Source organism: Mobula birostris, chromosome 1 (genome assembly GCF_030028105.1).
Source record: "Mobula birostris isolate sMobBir1 chromosome 1, sMobBir1.hap1, whole genome shotgun sequence".
NCBI lineage: Eukaryota > Metazoa > Chordata > Chondrichthyes > Myliobatiformes > Myliobatidae > Mobula > Mobula birostris.
This window is the reverse complement of record NC_092370.1, coordinates 38,365,423-38,391,356: the sequence shown is the minus strand read 5'-3', so window position 1 is coordinate 38,391,356 and position 25,934 is coordinate 38,365,423. Positions and strand designations below refer to the sequence as shown.

The following is a 25,934-nucleotide window of genomic DNA, read 5'->3' as shown; positions in this document are numbered from 1 at the left end:
TCTAATAGCCACTGATTAAAATTAGTGATCACTTAGAATCAATTGCCATCTCCAAAATAGAATTTCAAAATTTCACCATCCTAAATTAGTAGAAGTGTTTCTTAACCTCAGGCTGGGAAAGCCTAATTTTAATTTTTAGCTATGCTGCTTTGTCCTTCACTTTGAACTTTGAATTTCACAATTAGTGAAAAAACACCTCATCAAATCACCTCATAATGTAGGATCATATCCTGCACAAGGGAATATGATCCTAGATTATGATTCCCAAAACCAAGTTATCAATTTGGTATCTTCCCTTGGATTTTCTTATGGCATGTCACATGGAGCTGCACATGGTATCTTTGCTTTGTATAGCTTTAGTATCTTGTTTCCTTTTATATTTTAGTTCTATATGTATAAAAATTGCATTGCATACATTTTTGATTATATTCTGGACCTTTTGTCATATGATCTATATACATGCATAAAAAGTCCATTTGGATCCTTAGGTTTTCACTACTAGGAGAGAAACAGATTATTTATTCCAGAGCAACACACACAGAACACTAGAGAAGCTTAGCAGGTCAGGGAGCATCCATGCAGGGAAATGAACAGTCGATGTTTCAGGTTGAGACCCTTCATGAGGAGTACATGATTTATTCCACACTTTGTAGGTACAAATAGATAACCTCCTATATGACTTCCTTGAAATCCATTTGCGACTGTTTTGCTTTTTTTTGTATTGTCTATTAATATCCCTAAGTGTTTCTGTTTGCGTTTTCCTACACTGCTTACATTATTTCAGTCATTTATAAATACAGGCGTCCCCCGCTTTTCGAACGCTCACTTTATGAAACCTCACTGTTATGAAGGACTTACATTAGTTCCCCGTTTTCGCTAACAGAAGGTGTTTTCACTGTTACGAAAAAAGGCAGCCAGCGATAAAAGGCAGCGCGCGAAAAAAAGCAGCGTGCGCCCCGAGCAGCCGCTCCTCCCCCGGACTTAGAACTGCATTCCAGCCGGCATTGCTTAAACATGTGCCTGTGAGCAGCCGTTAGCAAGGTGAGTTCTAAGGTATCGGAAAAGCCTCAAAGAGCTCATAAGGATGTTACACTTAGCGTAAAACTAGACATAATTAAGCATTTCGATCATGGTGAATGAAGCAAGGACAAAGTGAGTTTGTCTTGTGGAAGTTGACGAAGATGATGTTGAAGAGGTTTTGGCATCCCATGATCAAGAACTGATAGATGAAGAGCTGACGCAATTGGAAGAGGAAAGGATAACAATCAAAACCGAATGCAGTAGCGAATGGACCGAAAGTGAAGCAAGTGAAATTTTCGCTGCAATGATTGCAGAAAAGTACAACTTTAATTTTGAAAGGGTACGTTGGTTTAGGGCATATTTGCAAGATGGTTTGAGTGCTTACAAAGAACTGTATGATAGACAAATGCATGAGGCTAGTGGCCAAGCAAGCCTTCCAATCAGCCACAGCAGACGATGAACCTTGACCTTTGACATCGAGGCAGGCAAATGTAGAAGAAGATGACCTGCCTGCCCTCATGGAAATGGACGACGATGAGATGATACCTCAGTGTCCCACCACCCCAACCCCCGGGCCGCGGACAGATACCGATTCGTGGAGAATGCAGCAGTAGCAGGGAGGCACCCAGCACATCTTTAGGAAACAAAACCGAAATAAACAAGCTAATTAATTAAGTGCCGCCTAGCACGTAAATGTCGGCCCAGATCAGAGGTGATTGCCGATTGCGTCGCCTCTGATCTGGGCCGATATTTACGTGCTGGGGGGCACCTAATTAATTACGGAAACACGAGGAAATCTGCAGATGCTGGAATTTCAAGCAACACACATAGAAGTTGCTGGTGAACGTAGCAGGTCAGGCAGCATCTCTAGGAAGAGGTACAGTTGACATTTTGGACCTAGATCCTTCGTCAGGACTAACTGAAAGAAGAGCTAGCGAAGGAAAAGTGAGGGACAGATACCAAATCTCTTACTAGCTCTTCTTTCAGTTAGTCCTGACGAAGGGTCTCGACCCGAAACGTCAACTGCACCTCTTCCTAGAGATGCTGCCTGGCCTGCTGCGTTCACCAGCAACTTTTATGTGTGTTACCTAATTAATTAGCTTGTTTATTTTGGCTTTTTTCTTAAAGATGTGCTGGGTGCGTCCCGGCTATCGCTGTACCCCTGCATGCCTTGCGGGTCGGGATCATTCGCTGTCTGGAGGTTGGAGGCAACTGCACCACCCCAACCTCCGACAACTCAGCCTACACACCATCAACAGTGTGCTCTGCACTGTCTTCCCAATTCCAGTAAGTGATACTACACTGTACATACGTTATTTCTACTTTATATAGGCTGTGTATTTTTATGCATTATTTGGTATGATTTAGCAGCTTCATAGCTTAAAGATTACTGGAGAGCGCTTGCTCTGTGTTTTTCCTGAGAGCGCTTGCGTGAGATTTTCGCTTTGGAGAACAGTGCAGGCAATGATTGTAGAGAAGTATTTCTACTTTATATAGGCTGTGTATTTATCATATCATTCCTGCTTTTACTATATGTTACTGTTATTTTAGGTTTTATGTGTTATTTGGCATGATTTGGTAGGTTATTTTTTGGGTCTGCAAACGCTCACTAATTTTTCCCATATAAATAAATGGTAATTGCTTCTTTGCTTTACGACCTTCTGGCTTCCGAACCGTTTCATAGGAACGCTGTACCTTCGGATGGCGGGGGAAACCTGTACAGTTATTAGTTGAACACAGATCTTTAAGTTGAGTTCTAGCCCACTTTGATGGCTGAATCAATAATTTGTCCTTATTTATATTAGCTAACATTAGCTAAGACATTTTTTTCAAATACCTTTTTGAATTCCATATAAATAATGTCTCTTGTCTGCTACTTCACCTTTTTTCAGTTGGGTTCTTCAAGCATGGTAGGTAGTAGCTCCATATGTCACTACTACAGGCCGTGACGACCCTGCCTTACACGAGTCCCAGGCTTAGCTGGCTCCGGGTGACAGTACCTTGTATGGGCCCCTATCCAGGGTTACGGATCCCACTGCATTGTGGGTATCTTCGGGAGAAGAGAAGGATAAGAAGTAAGCCCTACACAAATCTGGAGTGGAGCCCCTAAGGCGGTTGGATGACGTATCATGTCACCTCTTGGCAGCTCCTGCAGCCAAGCTGATGCCAGATGTACTGCTTCGCATTCCTTTGGACCACATCCGCGAGGCTGAGAGGGGGATCTTGATGTCTGGGCAGCCCAGGATCTCCACATTTATCGCCCATGTCTGCACCCCAGAGTGGTCACTCCTACGGGCGCATCCATTGTCTACTTAGACAGACGGAGCCATGAATGAATTTCTTCAAGCATAACTTGTCGCTTTTATAATATATCCTTAACTGGTTCCTCTATTTAATTAAAAATATCAAAGTATTCAGCCATTTTGCCTGATTACAAACTCTGATATATTCTGAAGTGTAAAAGTAAATTCCTAACCTGGCCTATTCAGCAGGCAGATTCAGCAGTACAAGTGCAGACTGTTTGCACTCCTTCCTTGCACTCCCATGATGAGTTTAGTAGAAGTGCATAGTTGATAAAATCCCAGTGAACACACATTCAGAAGTTCAGGATTCCATATTCATGCAAGCTTACTTGGGGAAAACTTGTTAGTTTTAAACAGAACTTTTGATTTCCCCAGGAAAATCTGGGTCATTGTCTGAGTTTAACCCAAACAAATGCTTCAGGGTTAGATTTATTTCTTTAGTAAAAGGCAAAGTGCAACCTTCAGTTGAAAAAGCACTTGTTGATCCTCACATGCCAGTTTCAGTTGATGAATAAATCAGTATGCACAAGGATAATTTATGCTTAGCTTTGAAACTTATGTAAGTATAAACAGAGAATTTAGAGGCAGCCTATATAGTAATATTTGCCCCATATACAGGAAAAAAAAACATTGAAATGGTCAAAAAATCTTTAACGGAAGTTACTTGGCTTACTTAATGTAAATGCAGGTCCACAATCCCTTATCCAAAATCCTTGGGGCCAGTTGCATTTCGGAATTCAGAATTTTTTGGATTTCATCCCCCCCACCCGCCCCGATACTAAAAAACACGTATGCTCAAGTCCCTTATTTAACCTGTCTCAGTGCAGTGGTGTTTAGGACCCAGCGGTGCACCAAACCTACGCACATCCTCCCGTATACTTTAAATCATCTCTAGATTACTTGTAATACCTAATACAATGTAAATGCTATGTAAATAATTGTTATACTGTATTGTTTAGGGAATAATGATAAGAAGAAATTTTACTTCCAACAAAAACATTCAGTAAAGCATAAAAATATACAGCTTCAAACGAACCGAATCACATGGTAAATGACTTATTGAAATAAATGCAGAGTGTCACTATCACTATAAAACTTCAGTAACTTGTCTTTCTGTTTATTTAAATCATATACAATGGTAGTTCTGACACTACTTTCTTCAGTAAGATGCCGCACAGACACACCACGATCAAGCTTCTGCAATAACTCCACTTTCTGCGTTATTGATAGAGAAGATTCTTCTCTTTTTCTCATTGTTACCCATAGGGGTATCTGCAGCTCTTCTTGACATTTTCACAGTGAAATTAAACACAAAGTCAACAGCGAACACAAAATATTAGCGAACAACAAATGCCTGTGTAACCAGTATGAGCGTTGAGCCACAACTGACGTCTGGCGGCCTCTGCTAGTGTTGCCACGTCACACCTGAATGATGTCAACTGTTGGCAAAAAAAACTTTGGTTTTCGGAGCTTTTTGGATTTCAGAATTTCGGATTAAGGAATGTGCACCTGTAATACATTTTGTTGAGCATGTCTAGGGTCACATCATGTTAATTCCTTGGTTTTCTTTGTGACACCTCCCAGGCCAATTGCTTTTTCGTATATATTTCCATTTCGTTGTCCTGAATAACTATTCTGGGACGTTATCTTCAAGGCATTACTCCCATTCATTTTAAAAATTATTATTTGTATCGCACCAGGGACATTTGTTCTTCTAAGCATGCGATATTAGTATCCTGAGTACCTTTTAGGTAATTATTCTTCAGTGCTTGATGTTTTCTATAGATGCAAGAAAGAGAGGAAAGGAAGAGAAAAGAAAAGGAGGAAGCAGAGAGATATGATGCAAAACTTGAGCAGGAAATGAAAATATACAATCCATGGGGAAGAGGAGGAGGAGGAGCACCTCTTAGAGATGCAGAAGGAAATTTGCTAAGTATGGTTCTTTTTTTCTTCTTTTAGTTTTGTTATATTCAGGTTTAGGAATATGCTTAGCCACTTTGTATACTACCACTATTTAATAGTTTCATTGACAGAACATAATTCAGATTAGTCCCAGTTCTTGGACTTCGGAGATGAATTTGTATGGAATTAGAGTATTTAAAGTGGAGCTGTAGCCAATAAACAATAGTCTAAAATAGGTCCTGATATTTCAGAGAGGAGCATAGAGCCAGGAAGAAGGTGTTCACCATAGACCTGTTTTAGCAGTAGGCAAATTGCTGTAGGCTGAGGTTGTTAGGCAGGCTAGAGTTAAATGTGTGACATGCACTTCATGATGGTGGATGTCAGAGCCACCTAGCAATAGTTATTAAGGCACATTACCTTATTTTCTTAGGCACTGGGATGAATATGGTCTTCTTAAAGCCAGTGGGAACCTCAGATTTAAGCAGGGAGTGGTTTAAAAATGTTTGCAAATACCTCCACCAGCTGATCTGCACAGGATCGAAGGACACAGCCAGAGACTGCATTTGACCCAAATGTTTTCTGTGGGTTCACAGACTTTCAAGCCAATTATAAATTCTGACAGCATTCTTCTTTGTAATTTTTGATATTGTCAACGTAATTCTTGTTTTTGCTATACTTCAGTCAAACTCGTGGTTAAATGGATTCTCCATATGTACTTGCATATATGCACAGAGGCTTGCATTCCACCGGCCACTCTTTAATAAGGTTGGGTTGGATTTGACCAGATGTGAAAGAAAGGCACTCCATTTATTCTCTCAATGATTCTATACTTTTTAATTTAAAGATCCAAAGCTGTTATACAATTTATGATTGTGTTTATTTGTAATCTCAAATATATTTACTTTAAACATTGCAAACAGCTGATCTGAAGAAAATGCATAAGCAGAATGAAAATGCCTATAGAGACTTCCCTCATCAAGGAAATCAAGACTCCAGAGATACAGTACCCTTTAATTTGAACTTAACCAGACCAGGTGCGGATACTCCTCAACAGAAAGCCCAAGGTAAAATCATGTTCTAATGAATATTGAGAACAATCTGTTGTATGAATATTTATACATTTTGCTGGCTAGTACGTCATTTATGCATTTTGTATTCTTTTGGTACTCAACTGTTTATGGCTATTGTCTAGAAGAAGGTTTTCTTTTTATATCATTACAAGGAATGAGATTACCTGTTCCCTCTTGCTTCACCCTCAAGACCACCGGGCATGGCTTTCTAATCCTGAGGAGATGTAGTTGTAGGTGATGTGGCTTTGACTGAGTGGCAAGATTAGTAATCTTCATATGTCACACAGTTTAACTGATGCCTTTGTAAATGCTGCATAAGTGAAATAGACAGTTGTCCACACCAAGATAATGCAGTCTGTTACTGAGCACTCAAGGATGTGTAAGAGCAAAAATTGCTGGAGGAATTCAGCAACTTAAGTCTATTGCTGTAGGTTTCCAGCATCTGCAGAATCTCTTGTATTTATTGTTAAGGACATTTCAAATGTCTTTGTTGTAAGTTGAACATTCTTCCATTTTGCAAATTGCATCAATTGGAAAGCACTTCTGTAGGACTAGTAGAATAAGTAAACAAGAGTAGAAATTGGACTTCACAGGGCTTTTTAATCATTTTGTTAATGCTTGGAAAGAGAGAAAATTAGATTGGTTTTGGTCTAGGTTTGCAGTTTATGTCTTTCTAATTGTGCTTATAAGCATCATGAAATTTGTATATTAGGATGAGAATAGTTTAAACTTAGTAATCTTCATTGTAGTTAGATCTTGACTACCAAATAGCAGGAGAATGTGCCATCCATTTAGAATGAGATGAGGAATTTCTTAGACAATTTATGAATGTTGGAAATTTTTACTATTAGTGGATCTAAGTAAATATATTCAAGACAAAGTTATATAGATGTATGGACATTGGAGGAATCCGGATCAAGGGTTTCGCCCTGAAAGGTCGACTGTTTATTCTTCCCTGTAGATGCTGCCTGGCCTACTGAGATCCTCCAGCATTTCGTGTGTGTTACTCTGGATTTCCAGAATCAGCATAATCTCTTCTGTTTCTGTTCCTGTCAACTAACTTGTATTTTTTGTATATTTACTTTCATATTTCTGCAGTATTCTTAGCTTCTTATTTAGAGAATGCTCTGATTAATGTGCTTTATCATGTTAAACATCATTTGCCATTGTTTTATTAATTCACATTGTCTTTGCAACTTAGAAGCTTTGCAACTAGGTAAAATAATGTTGTGGATAAGTTACCAGAATGATAATCTTAAAGCCTGTAACAAATTCAAATCTGATCACAGTGCCTCTTCTGGGAGCTGGAATAGAACCCAGCTGATAATTTGCCTTCTCCTGTGTTCTGGAAAATTAATTATATTATGTGAAATTGCTGTTCTTACCCAGTTTGACCTTTTTGTGAATACAGGCCGACAGTGATCTGTTTTACTCTTAACTGCCCTCCTGATATCTCCTCCTCCCTCAATCACAGCATGTCAGTAAGTCTAACCAGAAGACCACAATCTGTGCGAATTGGAAATGACATCCCCACCTCACTAACAGTCAACACTGGCACACCACAGGGATGTGTGCTTAGCCGACTGCTCTACTCTTTCTACACCCATGATTATGTGGCTAGGCATAGCTCAAACGGCATCTATAAATTTGCTTATGATACAACCATTGTTGGCAGGGTTTCAGATGGTGACGAAATGGCGTACAGGAATGAGATACTGTATACCAGTTAGTTGAGTGGTGTCACAGCAACAACCTTGCACTCAACGTCAGCAAGACCTAAAAACTGATTGTGGACTTCAGGAAGGGTAAGATGAGGGAACACAAGCCAGTCCTCATAGAGAGAGCGAGTGAGCCATTTCAAGTTTCTGGGTGTCCATGTCTCTGAGGATTTAACCTGCACATAACATAATGATGCAACTATAAAGAAGGCAGGACGGCAGCTATATTTCATTAGGAGTTTGAATTGATTTGCTTTGTCAACTAAAACACTCATAAACCTATAAAAATGTACCTAGGAGAGCATTCTGAATAGCTGCATCTGGTATAGGGTGCTACTGCACAAGATTGAAGTAAGTTGCAGAAGCCTATAAAATTAGTCAGCTCCATTATGCGTACTAGCTTCTGTAGTATCCAAGACACTTTCATGGAGCGGTGCCTTAAGAAGGTGGCATCCATCATTACAAATCCCCATGACCCTTATCATTGTTTCCATTGAGAAGAAGGTAGAGAAGACTGAAAGCCACACACAGTGATTCAGGAACAACTTCTTCCCATTTGCCATCCAATTTCCAAATGGACATTGAACCCATTAACACCACCTCACTACTTTTTTTCTTTTTTTTCTTTTTTGCGTTAGTTATTTTAACTTAATCATTTCATATATATACGGGTGTGTGTGTGTATGTGTATATATATATATATATATATATATATATATATATATATATATATATATATATATATATATACACACACACTTAATGTAATTCAGTTTTTTAATGTAAGTCAGGTGTTCCAATCAGTGAGATGAGATTGGAGTTGTGGGTTGTAGAGGTGCCTTGCCCTGTAAAGAAAAAAAGGCACACAAAGTCAAGTTACTTACAGAGCCTGCTCTTCTCAAGAAAGATATGTTTATGTGCACCATGCCTCATTCAAGATAACTTTCAGAGGACCTTGGAAGAAGAATTGTAGAGAGGCATGAAGCTGGAAGAGGCTACAAATGCTTGAGTGTTCATCAGTCCACAGTAAGAGAAATTGTCTACAAATGGGGGAAACTCAGTACAGTTGCTACTCTCCCTAGGAGTGGGCAACCTGCAAAGATCACACCAATAGCACAACATACAATGCTGAAAAGAGATGAAAAAGAACCCAAAGGTACAGCAAAAGACCTGCAGAAATCTCCAGAACTTGCTAAGGACTCTGTTCGTGTGTCCACGAATGGTGTTCATGGAAGGACACCACAGAGGAAATCACTGCTCTCAAAAGAAAACATTGCTGCATGTCTCAAGTTTGCAAAAGACCACCTGAATGTTCTACAACGCTTCTGGGATAATGTTCTGTGGACAGATGAGACAAAATTGAACTTTTTGGCAGAAATGCACATTGCTATGCTTGGAGGGAAAAGGGCACTGCACACCAATATCAAAATCTCATTCTAGAGTTGAAGAAGTTTTATAAGGAGATATGACCTAAAATTTCTCTAAGCTGATGTACAGGACTGATCAACAGTTACTGGAACTGTACTGTTTTCCACAGATGCTGCCTGGCCTGCTGAGTTACTTCATTTTGTGTGTGTTGCTTGGATTTCCAGCATCTGCAGATTTTCGCTTGTTTGTGATGAGTTACCAGAAATGCTTGGTTGAAGTTATTGGTGTACGGTGGGGGGGGGGGGGGGGGGGTCACACCAGTTACTGAAAGCAAATGTTCATTTACATTTTCCAACAAATACATGTAATATTGGATCATTTTTCTCAGTGAATAAATGATCAAGTAGAATGTTTTTTGTGTTATTTAATTGGTTTCTCTTTATCTAGTTTTAGGACTAAATAAAGATCTGATCACATTTTTGGTCACATTTTTGCAGAAATAGAGAAAATTCTACAGGGTTCACAAACTTTCTAGCCCCACTATGTTTCTATGTTTCACTGTATATAAATGACAGGTAATGACAGTTTCTGTTTCTGATAAGAGGGAACTTAATCAACTTGCCATGCCAATTGAATCATCAACAACATTAATTCCTTGAATATCAAATCCTCAGATTCACCATAAACTCAGCTAGTTCAGCCACATAAAGACTACAGCTAATATGAAAGATCCTAGAGTCTTTTCAAGAACAGCAGAAGATATTGGAAACATGCAAGAGATGAGGTCTCTATGGCAACACTGGAGATGCTCAATACTATACACACCTTGTGTGGTTGATTGGAACTCTATGCACCAGCTCAGCCACCTGTTCTTTCTCATGGCCAACTTCCGGACTTTGAATCCATATAGTTTCATTTTCTTCACATTCCTTGAAAAAAAAAGTTAACACACTCAAATTAGTTGTTTAAGTTTGAAGATATTTGGAGAATGAGTCATTTATTTTTTGTTTTTTTTCTTTGTAGGGTTTACATTTGCAAATGCATCACAGATTTCCCAAGGAAACCCAATGATTGAACAACATACTGAAAGAAAAGTACCTGATCAGGAAAAATATAAAGAATACCTACGCTTACAAGTAAATGCAGTTGAAGATACTTTTTAGAAGATTTCCTGTTGAACTTGTTTATTCCTTTCCCTGAGTCCGTTATTTGAATTTATAGTTGCTGTCTATTATCTGAAAAAATTCAGTTGTGAATCAGTTGGGTTGCCATTGGATTAAAATGTTCTGAGTTGAAAGATCTTCGTACAACATCTAGGCTGCAACTTAGAAATTCAGATGCCCCGCTCTTTACTGACTCTGTCATTCATCTGAAAATCTCAGTTGTCCTGATTGTTTGTGACAGTGATTGCTGGTAATCCTCCCTCTTCCCATCATATAAGGTAGTAACCTCTGGCCTAAAGAATATTTTCCTACACATGTCTCATTGTGGAATATTAGCAGTAGATTTTTGTTTATCTAAAAACAAATGCTCAAGTGAGATTGACACTTCTGTGTGTTCATGGAATGTTTCATTTCACTTCTGCACATAATTGCAGCTCGTGACATTTCTCAGCATGTAGTAAGTCAGTGTCTTGAATTTTACTATATTCAAATACTCAATAAAGAACTGTTGTGCACCATGATCACAGATGCATTTCTTTGGAAGTGGGTGAAGTGCTATTCCAGCACAAATTGAAGGGCCGGCCCCCACGTAGTCAATCGCAGAAGTAACATATGGAATCTGTCTTAGTGCGAAGTCTGCACCACAACAATTGAAATTGATACCTCCACAATTTCTAGCTGTCATTTTGGAGTTCTTTTGCCTCTAAATCTGAGGTTGTGATTTAGACCCCACGCCAGACACTTGAATAGAAAAATAAAAGTTGGTACACAAGTGCAAGACTGAGGGAGTGGTTTGTATAGATTTATATATAAAGTTTCTTGCGGTAAGTTATCTTTGATATTCTGACCAATATTTATCCTAAATTAGTATCAATAAAACACACACTATCTTCTTATGATCCCATTTGTGCTCAAACTGGATGCCATATTTTTGGCGTTAAAAATGAGGGACCTTTTCAAAGGTATTTTAGAAACAAAGTGATTTGGAGTTCCTGCAGTTATGAATGATGTTGTGTAAGTATAAGCCTTTCTGTGTCAGCTATTCATTTTAAACTTGTATTGCCAATATGGAATCCAAAGGGAGTCAAGATTTGATCGCTTTGAAAGAGAATGTAACATTTTCTGTTCATCTTGGTAGGCAGGAAGTTCCACGAAAGATAGAACAGATTATAATTTACTGATATTTTTGTTTTTAATAATGGATTTTTAAAAATCATTTGTTTTCTTGAAACAAATAGTTCTTTAGTCTGGGGAAAGTTTAAGTAGTATGCTAAACTCAAATGCACTGTATGTGGGACAAATGCTACTACTTTCAATGAAATAGATACAAAAAGGTAGTTTTTTAAAAAGTAATTCAGTGCAGTCTTGTTGGCTCAAATACTGAATGGCCAGTGCCTTGCCAGGGAGAGATTTTGAAAACCATCTGAAGAACAAGTGGTGCAGTTGTTACCCTGCATGCATCAGAGTGGTCTATCTGGCAACATATTTAGCTGGTGATGCAGCAGCTTATCAATAGGTTTATGGCCACCTTGTACTTTTACATAGCAGTTTGTCACTGTAAGTATTGCAGAGCTGAGTAAAGCAACAAGATGTTCCGACTCATCATGATACAAACAGCTTTTGTGATGGTCATAATTAATTATAGGGGACTAAATTAACTAAGTCAATCTGATGTGATAAAGTGGACTTTACCATTACGTGAAATAAGTGAGGCTCTATTCTAAATTTCGATTTGGGAACTAATTGGATGGGAACTAAGTTTCCTGTACTTAAATAAACCACACCATTTTCTGTAATTAAACTTCAGATTTCAGTCTGTTATTACTTATGCTTAATTAGTTGATGACTTTTAAGCACAAAAAATAGAACGGATAGTTTCAGCATGGATACAGAGCTAAATTTTTTTTTAAAAATCTGATTTTCTTGAGGTTCTGATGATGTGAAGAACAAGGAATTGTAGTAAGAAGTTAGTTTTAGAGAGAATTCATCAGGAACTTTTTATTACTATTCAATCGGTTTCAGATCGAGGAAAAGCGACGCAAAGCAGAAGAAGAACGTGAAAAATGTAAACTTGAAGAGCAACGAGAGGAAAAACGATTAGCTGAACAGAGAGCACGAATTGCAAAAGAACTTGAGGAGGAGCAAGAAAAGAAACGACGTAAAGAAGAGGAGGTATTCTTGTTTGACTAATAATAGATATTACACATTTAAAACTATTGCTGTACTTAATTGATAAACCCTACATATTGCAAAATGAATATTTTCTTTCATTTCAAATAGGTGTTTAATTATTTCAAAGTAAATTCAGTGTTAATTCGAGCTCACCTATATCTGTGGATTTTATTACTTTCCATTTAAATGCTGTTAAAGAGATGGAAAGTGTCATGGTAGGGCAATCTTGTATCCTTTTATCAGCCAAGATTTTGGTCTTTTTTAAGGCGATTCTTAAATAGTCACACAAAACACCCATGGGAATTTTCAATTGTGTCATTGCATTCAACAGTATGGACAAGGAAAGGTACTGTATTCATTATTTGCTAAAACATTTCATTCTGCTGTTCTCTATGCACAAGCTGCATCTTTCTCTGCTTCATGCATTCTTCCTATATATCCTTAAAAACAGGAATGATGTATTCCGACCACTTTTCATGCATGACCCTATGTCTGCAGTCCTGTTGATAAATGAATCTCTCTTTACTCCTTTTCTAGCTTCATTAGTGATAATTTCAAGTTGAATACTCTATATCACAGGCCCTTAATTAAAGATGATAATTTTTAGCTATTTACGGTACTCTATCAAACCTCGAAAACGAAAGTTAAGAACTTTCTTTCCATTTAAGTACACTTGATGTCACAAGTATTTTCTCATGTATAGGGTTTCTCATTCCTAACACTAACCTGGTGAATCTATCCTGCATACTCTCTGTGGCTTTAACATCCTTTCTCTTGTACAATAATCTGTTATTAGGAATGAGTGACTGAGCACTTAGACAGATATGAACTGAGAACCAACATGGATTTATAAAGGGTAAGTGGTAAATAATGACTTAGTTAATTTTTTTGGAAAGGTGACTCAGGTGATAGATGGAGGGAGTGGCAAAGATTGTCAAAATTTGTATGGACATTCAAAGGGTATTTGAAAAGATTTCATTTAATAAAAGAATGATAACAAGCTGGTGGATATAATAAACTGAGGATGCTTGGATATGGTTTGGGAAATAGGGCATGGAAAGAATGTGATTAATAGTGACCCCAGTGCTCTGGGTTAGGGGGAATAAGTGGGGACTTTAACTATAATTACAAAAGACGGATAAAAGAATAGGGTCACAAACAAATATTGTAGATGTAAGTGGTGTTTATTAGAGACTTAAAAGATATTAAGTGTAGAGAATTATGTCAACCAATTTGAAGAAGAAAAATATGAATATTTTATATATGAGAAATCCAAAAAAAAAGTGGAGGGATAGAGAATTAGTTGTCCAAATATAGAAATAAGTAAATATTATTAGACAGGTAAAAATATAATGTAACAAACTACTGGAGGAATTCAGTAGATCAAACAGCATCTGTGGGGGAAGAAAGGAATTGTTGATGCTTTGGGTGGAAACTTTGCATTAAGTTGTTTATTGCAACAAATTCTGGTAGTATCTTGTGTCTCCAGAAAATGTAGCATCATAATCTACTGAAATGGGCACATTTATTCAATGCAGACAAGAACAGGAAACAGTGGAAGTTAGTTTAGTTTTATAAAGTTCTTACAAGACTTTATTTAAAGTACTGAGTTTATTTATGGGGACCACATTTCAGGAAGAGTGAATTTACCTGGGAGGGGTTGAAGCATAGATTCACCAGGCTAAAGGTGTTAAAGTGAGGACACATTACATTCATTAAACTCATACACCATAGAGTGTAGAAGTTTAAAGGGTGTTCAGTTAGGGCGCTTAAAAATGAAGAATTTAAGAGGACAAGTAGTTTTATGGGTGAATAAAAAAAAGGGATTAACTTGTATTTGGGCAATGGTGATTAAGGGCAAAGCCAGGTGGTATTGCCTTTACATAAGGGTAATGGAAATTTATTTCTGCAATTCTCTAGTAATCCATAAACTCTTTAGACAATGTTAATTGAGAAATTGAACACAACAATCAGCATGATAGATTTTTATTTTTTAAGGATGGTAAGGTCTTGAAATGAACGTAAGAATGTAGAGCTAGGTTGCAGATTAGTAAAACCAAAACTATTACAGAACAGATACGTGGGTCCACATGCTCTGCATTTGTTACTGTTACTTCCTTTTAGTTTTAAATCTCCATTCCATTTGCATTTCTGAGTTCGTAGTCAACTCCATAGAAAACAATTCTAACTTTTTTATTGTCCAAATATTTTGCCTCCCATCTGGTTCAGCCAATTTTATATTATTTGACCTTCAACGTTTGCTTGTGCGTTCCTCCAAATACATTTATCAATCTCTTCCGAGGTAGCTTATTTATAAACTTTCTGAAAATCAGTGCTTTGCTAATCTTCTATACTCTCTTCAGTATTCTCTTAAATTTATGCCTACAATTGAAACAAAAAAACAGCAGATGCTAAAGTCTAAAACAAAAGTAGAAAATGCTGGAGCTGCTCAATGGGTTACTGAGCTGATGGGTCAAGTCAGGATTCCTTTACCCAGAACTGGAAAAGTGGAAAAAAAACATGTATTGAGGTCTGAAGGGAGATGTCGATGATAAAGTGCTGACTAAAGATGTCAAGGTAGCAAATGGTTTAAAATTTGGCATCTGGTGACAGAAAACAAAAAAAGTAATTGAGGGATAAAAAGGGTTGTATATAATTGTTATATAATAATATACTCAGATGAAAATTTAGGTGCTGATCCTGGAACTTGTGTTTGGAGCAATGTAGGAAATTGACAACAGAGGCATTGGATAATGAACATCAAAGGCAGTAGTTTAGGAGTGCCCTTGTGGACTGAACAGGTGTTCCATAAAGTGCACACTCAGTCTGCAATTAGTTTTTCTGATACAGAGTTCAGCACATCATGAGCACTGAATAAAATGCTCTAAATTGGAAAAACTGCAAGTGAATTGTTGCTTCATGTTGATGGGTCCCTGGATGGTGGAAAGGAAAGGGCAGGTGTTAAATTTCTTGCAATTTTATTGAGAAAGTGAAAAAAAGGGAACGGAGATGGAAGATGGGACTGGAGATTCCACATGTCTCTTCATAAAGCTGAAGGGCAATTTGCTTCTACAATTGGAAACTCTGTTGTTCTGGCTAGTGTGGTGAAAGTTCAGGATAAGTGTAACCCAAACCTTGCTATGGCTTGGAAAAGAGAACATTGAGAGCATAAGTCTAGGAATATAGGCATTTAGTTGTGAATCTTCTCTAATCAAATCAAATTAACTTTAATCTTCATTCAGCCATACATGGATACAGCTGAACAAAACAACATTCATCTGGGGCCAAGGTGCAAAGCTTACATGACACATTCAAAAGAGCGAGGGAAAAAAAACATTGTCACGCAAAAAAAAACACTTATACAGCCCAAGACCCTGAATGACATGACTCTCAAATTGATGGGATGGTTCCTGGCACTGAAGCCTGGCCTGTCATTCCACCGATCGAACACTGGAGGGCAGCACCAACAGGGTAGATCAGCCACCAACTGAGCTCGGACACCATGTTTTACTGCCTTCAGCACCTCCTCTCCTGGAATGCAGCAGCAAGCAATCCCATGGCGTGAGTCCTGGTCCTTGCTACAACCGAGGCTATGCAGCTCCCATGCCGCCTGTTATGCCACTAAACAAGAGAAACAGACCTGTGGTATCTTAAATGATCAATGTCCAATGGATAGTCTTGTGGCCGCAAGAGAACCGTCCAGGGCAATCACTCATGGTCACACTGCATGCTTCCCTCGCACACCAACTTTGATGTCTCTGATGCATTTCCTTCAAACCTAATGTAGCTCCACCAACACCTGGCTGGCTACTTCGATCAATGAACTGCTCACTGATGGTTTAGGCCTGCATTACCCAAAGTTCTTGGAGCCCAGTACAGTCCAGTGATCATAAAAAAAATACATTTAACAAAGGAAAAAATACCTTTGGTTGACCCCCAAGAGGTCGCTGTGTCTGAACACATCGCCATTTATCGGGAGAATTATGAAAAAACCAAAGGCTTCTTAAAGGTACAGGTGTGGAAAGTCATCATCAGAGCAGCTACAACAGAGACAGAGAATGTAGAATAAGGTCCTTACAGAAAGCGGAGTAGGAAAATGTGCATTTACTGTGAAATAGTTAAGGTAGCCAGGAATTTTAGGAATATTGGTTGCTAAGGTATCTCCTGAGATGAGTATAGATATTTCAGCAAAGAAAGGGAAGAGTCAGATGTGGATGAAGTGGAAGGGAGAACAACATGAAAATTGACAACGAATTAATGAATTTTTAATTCTGTACAAGGACAGGAAGCAACACCAGTACGGTTATATAAGAGAAAAAATAGATGAATGAGACTGTTCGATGTATTCAGTAAAGGTATAGGTAGAATTTACCCCATTCACGTTGCTGTGGTCCACCACTGACTTGGAGAAATTAACTGGAAATGAAAGAGAAGCTGTTCAATGTAAGAACATGTTTAGCCAGCTAAAGGAAATTAGTAGAAGGGGATTTATTGGATCTTTGAGAAAGAAAGAAGGGCCATCAGATCATCTGTAGGATGGAAGCACAGAAGAATTATACATGCATTGTAGTAAAGATGAGTTAATTGGGATTAGGAAATTGGAAAAAGTTAAAGTGCCAGAAGATGTCAGAGGAATCATGGATGCGAAAAGGAACTGGACAAGGTTATCTTAGTTTCAATTTGTTTTGTTCTTGTTGCTCATAAGTCTCCAATTTCTGTTTTATTTTTAGAAGTAATTGTTACCATGATAGCTTTAATTAGTACTACATTACAAACATTCCTTCTGTTCTCGCAGCCTTCAACCTCTTCTCAACTTAAAGCATGCTGCCAGATCTGCTGAGTGCTTCTTGCATTTATTTTTATGCATATAACAAAGCTGTGCTGGCATATTTATTATGAAAAATACTTGGAATTAATGTTTTTATTTAACTTGCGTAAGTCTAATGGGCTAGACTTAAAAGATTCAAAGGTTCATAAAGGTTCAAAGGTTCATTTTAGTATCAACGGATGTATGCAGAATACAACCCCAAACACCCCCAACCCACCCTCGCATAAAAACTAACAGATTACCTAAACTCCCAGCTTGCCAATTGGCAATAAGAAAGAATGGGCAAGAACATGAAAAAAACATAAAACTGAAAGGGACCAATATGAACTACAGTCCTAACCATAAATCCCAGAATTTTGATAACACCTCCATTGGGAACCAGTGGCTTCTCAGATGGAAGCTACTCGAACAAGCGGGCTCTCTGACGGATGCGACTCGATGCAGCTAACAATGAGAACTGCTCACTCTCCTCCAAATTTGCTTTGATGTTTGAATCTTCCTCGATGCTTTAATTGGCGAGAAATGTAGTCATTCATGGCCCCTCATCTCATCTCTGCACTTCTCCTTGTGGTTATCTGGTTTGTTGTTTGATTTGTATTTTCAGTGTTGCTACACTGAGTGCTTATTTTTATATTCATTGTTGGCTAGGCCAACATTTACCACTTGTTCTCAATTATTATTATGAAGGTGCCAGTCAAACACCTTTATAAATTGTGGTCCGTGAGATTAAAGTCCACCAGATAGGAAGTTCCAAGATTTACCAGATCCAGCAATGATAATGGAATGATGTGCAACTTCAGAGGAGCTTGGAGACGGTGATTTGTTTTTCCATTCACCTGTTTACTTTGTGCCTCCAGGTGGTAGAGTTTATGATTTTGGGAGATGATACCAATAACATCTTACTGAGTTGTTGTAGTGCCTATTCTACTTTTGACAGAGTAGAAGGTGTATTGAGAACAAAAAACTGGAGAAATTATTAGGTCAAGCAATATCTGTGGAAGTCAAAGGTGTCAGTCCATGTTTTGGGTTGGGATCAGGACTGAAAAAATATTGCCAGTATATAGCAGTATGGGGGGAGGAGTGAAATTGGTGTAACTAGATTGGGAGGAGATGGTGGGTAAATGTAACCAGGACAGGGTAGGCAGGATTGTATGTCATTTTAACACTCCTTTCCACTCCCACACCAACCTGTCTGTCATGCATTGCTATGGAGAAGCCAAACATAAATTAGAAGCTCTTCCAGTGTCTGCAACCTCTTTGTCTTCTTAGAAGGTATATATGTTGATTTGGGGATGGTGGAAAAGTTTTGGGTAATAGAGAGAGGAATCATCTGCAGCAGAAAAGCCAATATCTAATCTTTTCTTTTGGATGTAGTATACAGCTGGTCGCTGGTGACTACCACCCTTGAAATTGCTGATTTTGTGAGAATTCTGGATCTTAGTATCATTCTTTCATGACAACTATTGCACTCTTTGATAATAAATGTACTTTGAACTTTGATACCAGTCTGTAATGAGTGCTGTAACCAAAGTCTATATACAATTTTGAGATTTGTTTCCTTACAGACAGCCACAAAACAAAGAAATGTAATAGAACCCATTTTAAAAAAAGACCGTCAAAAACTCAATGTGCAGGAAAACAAACAAATAGTGCAAGCAAATAACATTTAGAACTGAAGTTCATGAAAGTTGGTCCACGGCAATGAAGCCAGTCACAGCCAATCCAGGAACCTGTTAACTGCAGGCCACAGCTTCAGTTCAGCATATAGACGAGTAAACTGTGCGGAGCAGCGAGCTAAACACCGACCCATCCCTCACTTCCAGCCCCGACGCCCTGACCTTATCAATCTGGCTTGAAGCTTAAATCGGCCAAACATTGGGTCATTCCTTGCTCTGAAGCCCAGACCTGTGCCACCTTCATTCAGTCTATACTTGACCTTTCCAATTTTGCCCAGTGCTTAAATTGGTCAAACCTCTGCCTGTTCCTTGCTCTTGGGCCTGGGTCCTGCCACCTTGATCTAGCCCGTACCCATCACGCCACAACCATTCTGCATCTTCAAGACTTAAGTTGACACTGCAAAAATGCCAAATTGTATAGGAGATTGCAGTGATCGTTTTTGAGAAAAAGTGTGATTAGTAAAGTAGTTAATTTTTTGCTACCAGGAAGTTGCCGCTGTACTTCACTAGTGCCATCTTAAACCGTGTATCTTCTAAACTCTTTATAACTCGTATACATAGTATGTCAATTACTTTATCAGCTATATTTAGATAATGAAGTAGTTGTTATTCCAGATGTGATGCAGCACAGAAATCCCTATAAAAGATAAAGAACACAGTAATTAAATAATAATATGGAAAAACACACAATAAATATAAATATTATGATGGCTTGTATGCATTGAATGGATGTCCATAAAGTGACGGCTAGGCTGCACATAAAGTTGACTGATGGGAAATAATAAGGTATTGGTGGAGTTAGTGAGTGGAGGTGTTGATCAGCCTTGCTGCTTGGGGTAAGTAACTGTTTTTGAGTCTGGTGTGGATGCTACATGGCCTCCTTCCTGATGGGAGTGGGACATGCAGACCATGAACAGAATATGTGGGATCCTTCATGATGTTACTGGCCCTCTTCCAGCACCTTTCTGTATGTATGTCCTTGATGGGGCAGATAGGCTGGTGCCAGTAATGCATTGGACAGTTTTGACCACCTGTTGTAAAGCCTTCCTGTTCGCTGCAGTGCGGTTTTTGGACCAAGCAGTGATGTAACCTGTTAGGATGCTCTCTACTGTGCATCTGTAGAATGACATGAGTTTGAATGTGCAAAGTATAGCTCTCTTCAGCCTCCTCAGAAAGTAGAGGCACTACTGAGTTTTCTTGACTGTGAAGGGTATGTCTGGGACCATGAGAGGTTGTGTGTGATATGCACTCCTCGCAGTTTGAAACTGCTTGCAACTTCCGCTTACATAGAAACATAAAGACATAGGAAATAGGTGCAGGAGTAGGCTATTCGGCCCTTTGAGCCTGCACCGTCATTCAGTATGATCATGGCTGATCATCCAACTCAGAACCATGTACCAGCCTTCCCTCCATACCCCCTGATCCCTTTAGCCACAAGGGCCATATCTAACTCCCTCTTAAATATAGCCAATAAACTGGCCTCAACTGTTTCCTGTGGCAGAGAATTCCACAGATTCACCACTCTCTGTGAAGAAGTTTTTCCTAATCTCGGTCCTAAAAGGCTTCCCCTTTATCCTCAAACTGTGACCCCTCGTTCCGGACTTCCCCAATATTGGGAACAATCTTCCTGTATCTAGCCTGTCCAACCCCTTTAGGATTTTATACGTTTCAATAAGATCCCCCCTCAATCTTCTGAATTCCAATGAGTATAAGCCTAGTCGATCCAGTCCTTCATCACATGAAAGTCCTGCCATCCCAGGAATCAATCTGGTGAACCTTCTTTGTACTCCCTCTATGGCAAGAATGTCTTTCCTCAGATTAGGGGACCAAAACTGCACACAATACTCCAGGTGTGGTCTCACCAAGGCCTTGTACAACTGCAGTAGTACCTCCCTGCTCCTGTACTCGAATCCTCTTGCTATGAATGCCAGCATACCATTCGCCTTTTTCACCACCTGCTGTACCTGCATGCCCACTTTCAATGACTGGTGTATAATGACACCCAGGTCTCGTTGCATCTCCCCTTTTCCTAATCGGCCACCATTCAGATAATAATCTGTTTTCCTGTTTTTGCCACCAAAGTGGATAACCTCACATTTATCCATATTAAGTTGCATCTGCTATGAATTTGCCCACTCACCTAACCTATCCAAGTCACCCTGCATCCTCTTAGCATCCTCCTCACAGCTAACACTGCTGCCCAGCTTCGTGTCATCCGCAAACTTGGAGATGCAGCATTTAATTCCCTCATCTAAGTCATTAATATATATTGTAAACAACTGGGGTCCCAGCACTGAGCCTTGTGGTACCCCACTAGTCACTGCCTGCCATTCTGAAAAGGTCCTGTTTATTCCCACTCTTTGCTTCCTGTCTGCCAACCAATTCTCTATCCACATCAATACCTTACCCCCAATACTGTGTGCTTTAAGTTTGCACACTAATCTCGTGTGTGGGACCTTGTCAAAAGCCTTTTGAAAATCCAAAAATACCACATCCATTGGTTCTCCCCTTTCCACTCTACTGGTTACATCCTCAAAAAATTCTATGAGATTTGTCAGACATGATTTTCCTTTCACAAATCCATGCTGACTTCATCCGATGATTTCACCGCTTTCCAAATGTGCTATTATCACATCTTTGATAACTGACTCTAGCATTTTCCCCACCACCAATGTTAAGCTAACCAGTCTATAATTCCCCAGTTTCTCTCTCTCTCCTTTTTTAAAAAGCGGGGTTACATTAGCCACCCTCCAATCCTCAGGAACTAGTCCAGAATCTAAAGAGTTTTGAAAAATTAGCACTAATGCATCCACTATTTCTTGGGCTACTTCCTTAAGCACTCTGGGATGCAGACCATCTTGCCCTGGGAATTTATCTGCCTTTAATCCCTTCAATTTATGTAACACCACTCCCTACTAACATGTATTTCCCTCAGTTCCTCCATCTCACTAGACCCTCGGTCCCCTACTATTTCCGGAAGATTATTTATGTCCTTCTTAGTGAAGACAGAACCAAAGTAGTTATTCAGTTAGTCTGCCATGTCCTTGTTCCCCATAATCAATTCACCTGTTTCTGTCTGTAGGGGACCTACATTTGTCTTAACCAATCTTTTTCTTTTCACATATCTATAAAAGCTTTTACAGTCAGTTTTTATGTTCCCTGCCAGTTTTCTCTCATAATCTTTTTTCCCTTTCCTAATTAAGCCCTTTGTCCTCCTCTGCTGGACTCTGAATTTCTCCCAATCCTCAGGTGAGCTGCTTTTTCTGGCTAATTTGTATGCTTCTTCTTTGGAATTGATACTATCCCTAATTTCCCTTGTCAGCCACGGGTGCACTACCTTCCCTGATTTATTCTTTTGCCAAAACTGGGATGAACAATTGTTGTAGTTCATCCATGCGATCTTTAAATGCTTGCCATTGCATATCCACCGTCAACCCTTTAAGTATCATTTGCCAGTCTATCTTAGCTAATTCACGTCTCATACCTTCAAAGTTACCCTTCCTTAAGTTCAGAACCTTTGTTTCTGAATTAACTATGTCATTCTCCATCTTAATGAAGAATTCCACCATATTATGGTCACTCTTACCCAAGGGGCCTCTCACGACAAGATTGCTAATTAACCCTTTCTCATTGCTCAACACCCAGTCTAGAATAGCCTGCTCTCTAGTTGGTTCCTCGACATGTTGGTTCAAAAAACCATCCCGCATACATTCCAAGAAATCCTCTTCCTCAGCACCCTTACCAATTTGGTTCACCCAATCTATATGTAGATTGAAGTCACCCATTATAACTACTGTTCCTTTATTGCACGCATTTCTAATTTCCTGTTTAATGCCATCCCCAACCTCACCACTACTGTTAGGTGGCCTGTACACAACTCCCACCAGCGTTTTCTGCCCTTTAGTGTTATGCAGCTCTACCCATATCGATTCCACATCCTCCCGGCTAATGTCCTTCCTTTCTATTGCGTTAATCTCCTCTCTAACCAGCAATGCTACCCCACCTCCTTTTCTTTCACGTCTATCCCTCCTGAATATTGAATATCCCTGAATGCTGAGCTCCCATCCTTGGTCACCCTGGAGCCATGTCTCTGTGATCCCAACTATATCATATTCATTAATAACAATCTGCACTTTTAATTCATCCACCTTGTTACAAAGGCTCCTCGCATTGACACACAAAGCCTTCAGGCTTGCTTTTACAACACTCTTAGCCCTTATACAATTATGTTGAAAAGTAGCCCTTTTTGATTTTTGCCCTGGATTTGCCGGCCTGCCACTTTTACTTTTCACCTTACTACTTTTTGCCTCTATCCTCATTTTACACCCCTCTGTCTCTCTGCACTTGTTTCCATCCCCCTGTTGTGAACGAACCTCCTCTCTCCTAGTCTCTTTAATTTGATTCCCACCCCCCAACCATTCTAGTTTAAAGTCACCTCTGTAGCTCTTGCAAATCTCCCCGCCAGGATATTGGCCCCCCTAGGATTCAAGTGTAACCTGTCCTTTTTGTACAGGTCACACCTGCACCAAAAAGGACGGGTTACACTTGAATCCTTCTGTATCAGTGATGTAAAACCAGGTGTTAGTGGTATGAATTCTGAAGTCGGCAACCATCTTCTTGTCTTGTTGACATTGAAGAAGAGGTTATTTACCTGGCTGCTCTTTCTAGGCCCCCCCTCATCGATGTTGGCATTGAGCCCCACCCCCATCCTGTCATTTGCGAGCTTTACCATATAACTACTGGAGTGTTTGTCCAAGCAGTCACGTATGAGCAGGTGTATACAGTGATAGGCTCAGCACACAACCCTGGGGTGCAGTGGTGTTGAGAGTGATGGGGGTAGGTAGGGACGCTTGTGCATCTTGGCTGTCTGAGTCTGCTGGTTAGGAAATGGCCCCCCCAGTTGCGCAGTGGTGTATTTAGACTGAGGAGTAGGAGTTTGTTCACCAAGGTTTGTAGGACAATAATGCGGAATGCTGAACTGAAATCCAGAAACAACATTCTGACATAAATGTCAAAAACTTATTATTGTTGTAGCGTGGATGAAATTACCGGAGAGACAGTCACTGGTAGCTACAAAGCAGCTTCTTTATTTGACACAACAAGGTACAGTAGGTATCTTATGGACGGAGACACTTTCCGCAGAAAGGTCTGCTAGCTAAATGTGGGCTCGATATTTATCTGCTAAACACAAAGGCAATCGCTACTTAAAAAGTTACAGACAATGCATAGACAATGCTTCCTATTGAAGCTACATACAAAATCTCACGCTATCCTTTCCTCCCAACGCCAACATGTCTGGGTTGGTATCTACAGCCTTTAGGAATGTAAGTTAAGTCTACGATACATTTATTTGGCATTTCCCGTGCTAACATAGAAGACAATTAATACGATTAATATGTATAACGTATAGGTGATACTGCCTTCGAAACTACAGTATCAGGTCAAACTACCAGAAGTATCTGGTATTCACACCTTTTAGGAAGCCCATTGTGGTGGATTCAATCCACAGTCCTTTGTCAAACAATTAAAATAGAAATCTGGTGGCCAAAGTCATTTAAGTGTTAACAAATCATCCACCCAAAAAGAAGTCCACTCTGACAGTCCCTCCTCTTGGCCCTCCTGGACAAATTAAATTTGTATCGGGAAAGGCCAACCTAGGAGAATCTGCTCAAATAGGGCAGCAAAAATGCCCTGTCTCGAATTTCCCCCCCAATTTTATGTACCTCGATATCTATCCTAGCATTACCTAATTGCTACCTATCAAATGTTAAGCAGAGAGGCTGTTCCAAGTCTTTAGGAATGCGGCTCCTTTGGTGTGCCTGCTCTTTCTCTGCAGGCTGACTGCAGCTTAATTGCATTCTTTTGCCTTCAGCCCTTTATCCTCTGGTCGCTGAAACTCTCCTTCCAGGAGCACTCACGGGCTCTCTCATCGATGTACCGGAAGGGGTTGGGGTGGCCTCTCTGTAAACGTCTGCAAGGACCTCTCCCCGGTGGTACCCCCTTCCGAACTGTCCGGACGATCACTGGCCCAACTGCTGAAAAGGGCCCAGCTCCGCAAACTCGGGGTGATTGCTTTCAGATGCCGCGTACAGTCTGAAATGCCATCGAAGTGGTGGAACTTGCCATCTTTGCTTTAACTCAAAAATCCCTCCCCATTTATTTCCCAAATAATTTTCTATACTATGCTATAAAATTAATCATCTACCTTCAGCAACCAGCCTTCTTTACAGAGTACCATTGTCATCACACTTTAGCAGGCTATTCATGGTTTTCCAACACGTTCTCAGTGTCTGCTGCCATGCTCTCAGCGTTTTCTGCCTTTGCGTTTTCTCCGGGTATGTTTTCATCTGCTGTGGTCAGGTCTGGCATGGCTGGCTGGTGTTCCTCTCTTAAGGTTCTCTGTAATTACATGGTTACTGGGTACACTTGGTTCCCCATTCCGTCTGTGGGAGCAACAAGAGGGTGAATTGTATGCTTTAACCTGAGTCCAGTGTTTCCACTGGCTGCCTCGCCAAGTCTGTACACAGACACACGTATCATTCGTTAAGAGTACTGTCTGTGGACCTATCCACCTGGGGGCAAACCCTGGCCTTTCTGGCAGCACCCTCACCATAACTTGGTCGCCAGGCTGTGGAAGAACTATCCCCTTTCCCTCTGGCTCTTTCTGATCAGCGATTCGCTGTTATTGTTTCGCTCGGTCATTTAATACTTTAA

At 39.7% G+C, this 25,934-nt stretch overlaps 1 protein-coding gene across 13 annotated transcripts in view; it reads left to right on the top strand.

Annotated features, from left to right (window-relative positions):
* LOC140195593 (centrosome and spindle pole-associated protein 1) overlaps positions 1-25,934 on the top strand; it is a 181,605-nt gene that overhangs the window by 92,291 nt on the left and 63,380 nt on the right. For all 13 annotated transcript variants that reach the window (XR_011885525.1, XR_011885527.1, XR_011885528.1 and 10 more), the window contains 4 exons: positions 5,109-5,256; positions 6,146-6,289; positions 10,405-10,517; positions 12,567-12,716. Coding sequence is in view for 9 of the 13 variants with exons in the window: in XM_072254286.1 (XP_072110387.1) it covers positions 5,109-5,256; positions 6,146-6,289; positions 10,405-10,517; positions 12,567-12,716 (555 nt within the window). In the remaining 4 variants the exon portion in view is untranslated. The remainder of the gene's footprint in view (positions 1-5,108; positions 5,257-6,145; positions 6,290-10,404; positions 10,518-12,566; positions 12,717-25,934) is intronic.